This window comes from Orycteropus afer, unplaced genomic scaffold (assembly GCF_000298275.1).
Source record: "Orycteropus afer afer isolate SDZICR_OR568_19922 unplaced genomic scaffold, OryAfe1.0 scaffold00074, whole genome shotgun sequence".
Taxonomy (NCBI): domain Eukaryota; kingdom Metazoa; phylum Chordata; class Mammalia; order Tubulidentata; family Orycteropodidae; genus Orycteropus; species Orycteropus afer.
Window position 1 is genome coordinate 2,551,281 of NW_006921661.1, and position 7,897 is coordinate 2,559,177.

Here is a 7,897-nt window from a genome sequence, read left to right on the forward strand (position 1 = left end):
ACGCATTATTATTAATTAAAGTCTACAGTTTATTCAGATCTCTTTAATGTTAACCTCATGTCTGTTTTTTGTTCCAGATACCACATTACATTTAGTTGTTAGGTCTCCTCTTGGTTATGAAAGTTAATCAGACTTTTTCTCTTTTTGATAACTTTGGCAGTTTTAAGGAGTACTGGCCAGGTGTTTTGTGGAATGCCCTTCTGTTGGAATTTGTCTGTTTTCCTAGTTATTGGACTAGAGTTGTTTTTTTAGGAGGATACTTACAGGGGTAAAGTGCCATGTTTATCACAACATATCAAGGGTACATACTATGAACATAATTTATGACTGCTGAGCTTGACCTTGATCATCTGACTGAAGTAGTGTTTGTCAGGTTTCTCCACATAAAATTACTCTTCTTTCTCCCCCTTTCTATACTGTATTCTTTGGAAGGAAGTCACTACACAGCCCACACTTAAGGAATGGGGAGTTATTCTCTGCCTCCTATAGGGTTATGTTTTAACAAACAAAATAGCCTCACATAATAGGTATTGAGCTCTTTTCATCATCTGTCATGCTTTGCACCTTAGCAGTTGCTCTGAGAGGTAGGTTATTTATCTACACTGACCACCCTACCTCTCCGAACCTGGCTTTTGTCATCTGTAAAATGGGCTTTGCTGATCTTTCACCTCCTCCAGGGCTGTAGTAACTTGAAAATCTCTGGTTGGCAATGTCAGTTCCTCTGCATCCTTCATTTGACTAACAGGAAGCCCGAGACCCAGTAAGGGGTAATGACTTGCCTAGGGTCTCACCACAAGCCCAGACGAGCCTAGGTCAATCCTGACGCCTTATCTACACCCTGGGCCCTGCCTCTCAGCCTGGGGCGGGGAGTCAGGTACACTTCCGCCTGTCACAAGACCCCGCACGTGGCGAGGCTGGGCTGGACGGGCGTCTGTGGCTAGGCTGCTTAGTGCAAACCACCTGCCCGGTGCCAGGATGAGCCTAACCCCGGTGCCCCGGTCTCCGCGGCCCGGCTTAGCTGCTCCCCACACAGGCACGCCGACGGTGAGTGCGTGTCCCGGGGTAAGCAGGTGCCACCTTCGCCCCGCGCCTCTCCCCTCGGAATTTCTTTCTTCTTTCACTCCTTTCCTGTTTTCCCAGCCGGTCCAGCTCCCCGGGCCGAGTCCCCCAGCTTCAGGCACACTGTCTCCACCTCTAGCTGGGTGCTCGTGTGCTCTCTTTGCCTGTCCCTCCCGCTTTGATCGCTTTCTTTTTGCGCCTAAGTGCGCCTAGGTCTCCAGTCTCCGGTCTCCGTTAGTGTTCCCGGATCTGGTAGCCTCGCCTTTTTGACCTTTCTGTCCCCGCTGTCTTTGTTAGTCTCCTCCCTCTGTTCTCTCTACCTTTGTTTCAGTTGCTCTTTGTATTGTCTCCAAGTCCCCTGGTTTATCTCTTGTCCCCTTCTCTTCCCTCCCTCTCCCCTGCTTCACCCCTCCTTCCAGCGGCAGAAGCAGATCCAACTAAGGCTGGCCAGAGGACCTCCCCGCCCCTCAACAACACCAATATACAGCCTGCCCCTGCCTTCTGGCAGGGTCCCAGAGCCCCTGCTTGCCTGCCTCCTCCCCGGCCTTGGGTAGGGGTACTGTAGGGGGAGGATAGGGAAAAGGCCCAGGGTACTCTAGGAGCGGGAGATTCCCATTTGAGCTAGATGCCATCCTGTAGACTTGCAGGAAGAGAAGGCAGGTCCAGCAGTGGGGAGAGTATGGCTCTTTCCAATGGCACCATAATAAGGTCATTGTTGTGACGTATTTACAAAGTCTCCTGCTCAGTGCCAGAGCACCCTATGTACAATAAATGTCTGAATGAATTACCCAGTAAGGGAGGGAGCCAGCACATGTGTGACGTCAGGAAGGGCAAGAATGGCCTTAATCAGAATACCAAACAAACAAGACAGCAACAGTCAATTCTGATTTATGATGATCCCGTGTGTTAGAGGGTAGAAATGCTCCATAGGGTTTTCATGGCTGTAGTCTTTACAGAAGTAGATTGCCAGACCCGCTGCCTTGCAGCTGGGTGGGTTTGATCAACCTTTAGGTTAGCAGTGGATTACAAACTACTTGTACCACCCAGAATAGGAGGTGCTTCTGTAAATCAGGGCTGAGGATAAGCTCAGTTCAGTTCAACAGACATTTATTGAGTATTCTCTGAGTGCTGAGCCCTGCAATAGGTACTGGTGACATAGTGATGAATCCAGGGTAGTTCCCTCCCTGGAAGAGCGTCACAGTCGAATGGGGAATACAGACGAACAAACAGGGAATTGCAAGAGAGTAGCTAGCATAAACAGTGTAAGTACAGGGCCCTCTGGGATCACAGAGGAGACAGTACATCTGGAAAGATTCCTGAAGGAATTAGCTTGAAGGATGAGTGGGCCAAGTGAAGGAAGCTTGGGTGCAAGCAAGGGAGCCTAGCCTGCTCTGGATGAGTGGGAGGTGGTTGGGACAGATGCCAGTACTGGTAGCTTACTGTTGGAGGCAGAAGCAGCAAAGGGTCACAAAGGGCCTTTTAAACCTTGTAAAGGAGCCTGGAGTTAATCTTGGAAGAAACTAAATGTCACCGAAATGTTTAATGCATTAGTGACAGGATCAGATTTTCACTTCAGAAAAGGTACTCTGGTTTCAGAATGGAGAATGGCTTAGGAGAGGGCATTCGAAGGCACAGGGAGCCATGGAACTGACTTGGCAATTGATTGCTCAGGCAGGGAGATGGCGGAGGGCAAGAGTGGAATGCAAGATCACACCACTGACTGGAATTGAACTCACACCTGTGGTTTCCAGCCAAACAAAGTACAGGCATGTGAGTTAAACATTTACCTCAAGTAGACACAAGCCCTGGAGAGAACAATCATGGGAGAAGTAAGGGCTGCTTATACACAGGGAGACAGCTCAGGTGGCAGGAGAGTATGGAGGGATGGACACTGGGAAGAGGTAACTATGGGGAGGAAGTGGGAGGGGAGCTGTTGCATTGTGAAAAACTGTGGTCAATGACATATGACAAAGTATATGTGAACCGCTGTATGGAAAGTGAATTTGCTCTGTAAATCTTTACCCAAATAAAAATAAAATAAAATAAATAATAATAATAATAATAAAAGATTACACACCACTGAGAAAGAACAGTGGAAGAGGTTAGGTTTGAGGAGCTTGGGGGCCATATGAGTGGAAATACCCTCCACCCCCCTGCGCCATTGAACTTGGCTGAGGGTGACCTAAGAAGTATATGAATATTTTGGGGTGGGATGCAGATGTATAAAGACCCTTTATACTGGGACTAGGTGAGGGCTGGGTCTGTCTGATTCATTCCTGTTTCCTTAGGCCAGTACTGGCCTAGCCGGCAGCAGACTGTCATTCCAGAAGTGGCAGAATAAAGAAATTTGCTGGCAGAAGCACCTTTATGTTCTCCAGAGGACCCTCCTCTGATCGTAGAAAGATATCCTAAAGACCAGATATCCCCAGCCCCTGCACACACGGCCTGGGACAGGATTCATTCCCAGGAATGCTTTAATAGTACTACAGGTGGGAAAGGGGGCCATGAAGAGGTACAAGTGGTCCTGAAGACATACATATACTGAAGTATTTATGAGCAATGCAGGAAGTCTGAATTTTGCGAAGAAATTGGAGTTTTGGGGAAAAAAATTGAGAAAAGAGGAATAGAATTAAGTCTGGGAACAAGACGGAGGTATAATTTGATAAATAATGAGAGAGATAAATAATGAAAGCTATTTTGCAAAGTATCTAGAAATTAGCTTCAGAAATTACTTGAAGTGATTGGATTCATTGGATTTTTCAGAGCTGGATAGACTCAGAATTCTCAGTTGGGGAAGCTTAGACTCAGAGAGGGAATGTGAAATGCCCCAGGTACACAGTTTATTATTAGCAGAACTGGGACTGAAAGTTGGGAGGGGATGGGGAGCACAACACCAGTGCTGTACTGAGCACTGGACACAAAGTCAGACTGAGAGGGTTTGATCCTAGCTACGACTTCATCACTTCCTAGCTCTGTGACCCTGGACAAGTTGCTTCTTTTCTCTGAGCTTTCTTTGCCTATGATACGGGGACATTAAGAGGGCCTGTGAGCTTTCATTGGAATGAGTGCTGAGAATGCATAGGTACATTCATGGGTTAAAGTCTGTGACTTTACATTTAATTGCCTGCTTTACAGAGGTGACCTCAGGGTTAACCAAACAGCCTTGCCAAGGGCTTGAGCTTTATGGGAGAAAAAGGGAGTCACAGGCTCTGGGCTTATTTTCCTCACTGCACATTGTTTGGCTATTGTTGGGATGCATCCTCTTCTCTCCCTTCTCCCCTCCAGTCAGCAGAACTGTCCCCATAGGAGCTGTTGCCATGGCAACTCAATTCTCCCCAGCAATTTGTCTGTCTTTGGCTCTCTTAATTCCAGTACTTCACTCTAATCTTAGAAGTAGAGCCCACAAACTGGTTGAAAATAAGGTCACACCTCAGACAGATCAAAGGACATTCCTGAGTCCTGTCTCCATCCCAAGCCCTGCAGTGACTTCTGGTGGAATATTCAGGTCAGAAATCTAGTCTTCCCTCCTAACACTGCATAGGTCTTTTCCATAAGCACTGCCCATCCTGTCTCCTAGGAAACTTTCTTGACAATCTCCAGCACACACTCACAAAATTCTCTCCTACCTTTGACCTTTCTTCTCAGCACCAAAATATTTAGCCATCTGTTTTCCTCGCTCCTCTGTGACCTCAGGGGTCAAGGACTGTCCTATTCACCTGCTCAGCACAAGGCTTGCTTGTAATACACAAGCACAACCACTGCCATGGAGTAGGATCCTACCCATAGCAACCCCTCCTTGGGTTTCTGAGGAGGTATCTCTACGGAAGTAGATTGCCCAGCCTTTCTTCCAAGGAGTGGCGGTGGGTTTGAACCGCCAGCCTTCTGGTTAGCAGTCAAATGCCTTAGGCACTATGCCACCAGAGTCTTTGCTTGTAATAGACCATACATTTTGCTGAATGAATTAATGACTAAGTGAATAAAGGGTGGAGGTATTTGAAGGTTGAAAGCTAGTTAATGTAATGATCTAGAGTGCAGGCTTTGGAATTAAACTAACCTGAGTCCAAATCCTGAGACCATCACTCGATAGCTGGTTGATCTCGGTCAATTTATTTTACCTCCATAAACCTTAGTTTTTCTATTTATAAGATGTGAATTTAATACATTCTCCACAGGATTGTAATGAAGATTGAATTAAATGTATGCAAAGCATACATAAGTGTGAGAGCAGAGACTGTGTCCTGCTAGTTCATCACTGGGTCCCAGATGTCTGATACATGAGTAACTGAATTTTAAGTGATAAAGATTGTTTAGAAATCTGGTTCATAAGAATAGTGAGTTGCGTATCATCTCTTATGTGACAATTATTATACTGCCTTCTGGTATTTTTGATAGGTTCGTGTGGCAGCACTCAATTTTCCCTGAACGCTCTAGCCCACGCTCTCGGTCTGTTTCCATGTCCCTCTCCCTGTGGGCATCTCCAGGGCAGGCATCACACCTCTCTCACCCACATCCCTAGTGCTCAGCCCCGGGTCTGGCACAGGGAGAATCACTGCCATCCAGTTGATTTTGACTCATAGCGACCTTCATAGGGTTTTCAAGGTGTAAATTTTAGGAAGCAGACAGCTTCATCTTTCTTCCATGGAGGGGCTGGTGGGTTTGAACCACCAGTCTTTTGTTTAGCAGCCAAATGCCTTAACCACTGCACCACCAGAGCTCCTGGCACAGAAAGGAGGCCACTAAAAATTTCTGTTGAGCAGCTAATTCTCACTTACATTTGCACCTCTCTTCACTGTTGACAAAGCAGTTTCACATCCACTGTATTTCATCACCAAGAATATTCCTTTTATTATTTACCCTCCATGGAGCCATATTTTGAAGAACATTTATCAAATAAATTACATCATTTTAATCAATCAAGGGCATAACCAAATACTAATCAGAAGGTCTGATCTATATAAGATAAGGCTTTCTGTCCCCAACTCCCATCACTGTAAATACCTAAGAAATTCTTCCTGAATGAACAAAAATGTGGTTTCTTTAGCCTTTCTAAAACCCACCACACCATCCCCCACATTTATTATATCTTAGATCTGAGCATCCCAGGTTGGGAACTTCTGACTTCACAACAGCTCCGTATCTCCATTTTATAACTGTGAAAACTGAGGCCTAGGGAGGGAAAAAGCCTTGTCAAAGACTTTGGAAGTGTTATGGCTGAGACTTGTGTCCACAGCAGCCTTCTCTAGCTAACCTTCTGTGATCTAAAGGAGAAATCTCAAATGCTTGAATTGGCATTCCTGTATCAAAAGGAATCTTTTTCCTCCTTAAAATGCCCACCCTTTGGAGCTATAAAGCACAAATCTACACCCTCTTCATTAAGATGGGCCTCCCAACAGCTGAAGCCAATCATTATGGCTCCCCTAACTCTGGTCGCCTAGTGCCTAAGGCATTTGACTGCTACCCAGAAGGCTGGCAGTTCAAACCCACCAGCCACTCCCGGGAAGGAAGGTTGGGCAATCTACTTCCGTAGTGATACCTCCTTGGAAACCTAAGGAGGGGTCGCTATGAGTTGGGTCAACTTGACGGCATAAAACAAGTTCTGTACCAGGAGCTCTGGTGACCTAGTGCCTAAGGCATGTGACTGCTAACCAGAAGGCTGGCAGTTCAAACCCACCAGCCACGCCTGGGAAGATAGGTTGGGCAATCTACTTCCGTAGTGATACCACCTTGGAAACCCAAGGAGGTGTCGCTATGAGTCCGATCGCACTCCACCGCAGTGGGTAAGTTCTGTACCAGGTTACGCTTTGGATGAAAGTAAGTCATGATCTACCTGAAGGTGGCGCTGTTGGTTGACTCCGCCTCTTGTGCCTCTAGGTATCTCCTGTAGTGGAGCTGAATGTGGGGGGCGAGTTCTTCACCACCACCATGGGCACCCTGAGAAAACTCCCTGGCTCAAAGCTGGCAGAGATGTTCTCCAGCTCAGCCAAGGCCTGCATGGATTCAGAGGGCCGCTTCTTCATCGATCGCCCAGGCACCTATTTTGGACCTATCCTCGACTTTCTCCGCAGTGGGCAGCTGCCCACTCAGCACATCCCAGAGGTGTACCGGGAAGCACAGTTCTACGAAATCAAGCCTTTGGTCAAGCTCCTCGAGGATACTCCGAAGATCTTTGGAGAGCAGGTGGCTCGAAAGCAGTTTTTGCTGCGGGTTCCTGGCTATAGTGAGAACCTGGAGCTCATGGTGCGATTAGCACGCGCTGAAGCCATGGCGGCGCGCAGCTCCAGCGTGCTGGTGTGCGCAGTGCGCAAGGAAGAGGATACTGTACATTGTGCTGACACCCTGCGCACCCTGGAGGCAAACAAGACGTCAGTTGTCAAGTTTGGGCCCTGGAAGGCGGCCCCGGAAATCAGGGACCTCCTGGATTGTGTGAAGATGGACATTGAGGCCCAGGGCTACCAGGTATCCTATGAGTGCTACTCATACCGGGGCAAGGCGGCCAGTTACTTCTATACATTCCTCTTCACCTGGTGGTGATCCCCGGGAGTGGGGGACTGTTTGTATTGGGCTTATGAAATTAAAAGTTGCCGTGAAAAGCCATCTTTGTTTAATTACAAAAAACAAAAAGAATGCCCAACTTGGTCTTCTAGGACCCTTGCCCCCAAATACTTATTTCCCTTTTGAAGACTTTCCACTCATTGCAACTGACCCCACTACGTACCTAATGAGGTAAAGCTCACCCTCTTCAAAGCATCATATACTTGCCAGACTCGTTAGAAGCCCAGTCACAAAGCTGTTATAGTGTTTCCACAATGCTTTGGTAGAAAATGGGAGATAGATAACG

The 7,897-nt window shown here is 47.1% G+C and overlaps 1 protein-coding gene across 1 annotated transcript; it reads left to right on the forward strand.

Moving 5' to 3' along the window:
* Window positions 1-975: 975 nt before the first annotated feature.
* On the forward strand, window positions 976-7,590 carry KCTD14 (potassium channel tetramerization domain containing 14). The gene is made up of 2 exons (XM_007941025.1): window positions 976-1,044; window positions 6,931-7,590. The coding sequence occupies exons 1-2, from the start codon at window positions 976-978 to the stop codon at window positions 7,588-7,590; spliced, it is 729 nt and encodes a 242-aa protein (XP_007939216.1).
* Window positions 7,591-7,897: the final 307 nt, after the last annotated feature.

Excerpts from the sequence above, each read along its gene's own strand:
- KCTD14 (XM_007941025.1), top strand. The coding sequence starts at position 976 with ATGAGCCTAACCCCGGTGCCCCGGTCTCCGCGGCCCGGCTTAGCTGCT. Across the intron at positions 1,045-6,930 it reads CCCACACAGGCACGCCGACG|GTATCTCCTGTAGTGGAGCT; the intron begins GTGAGTGCGTGT and ends TTGTGCCTCTAG.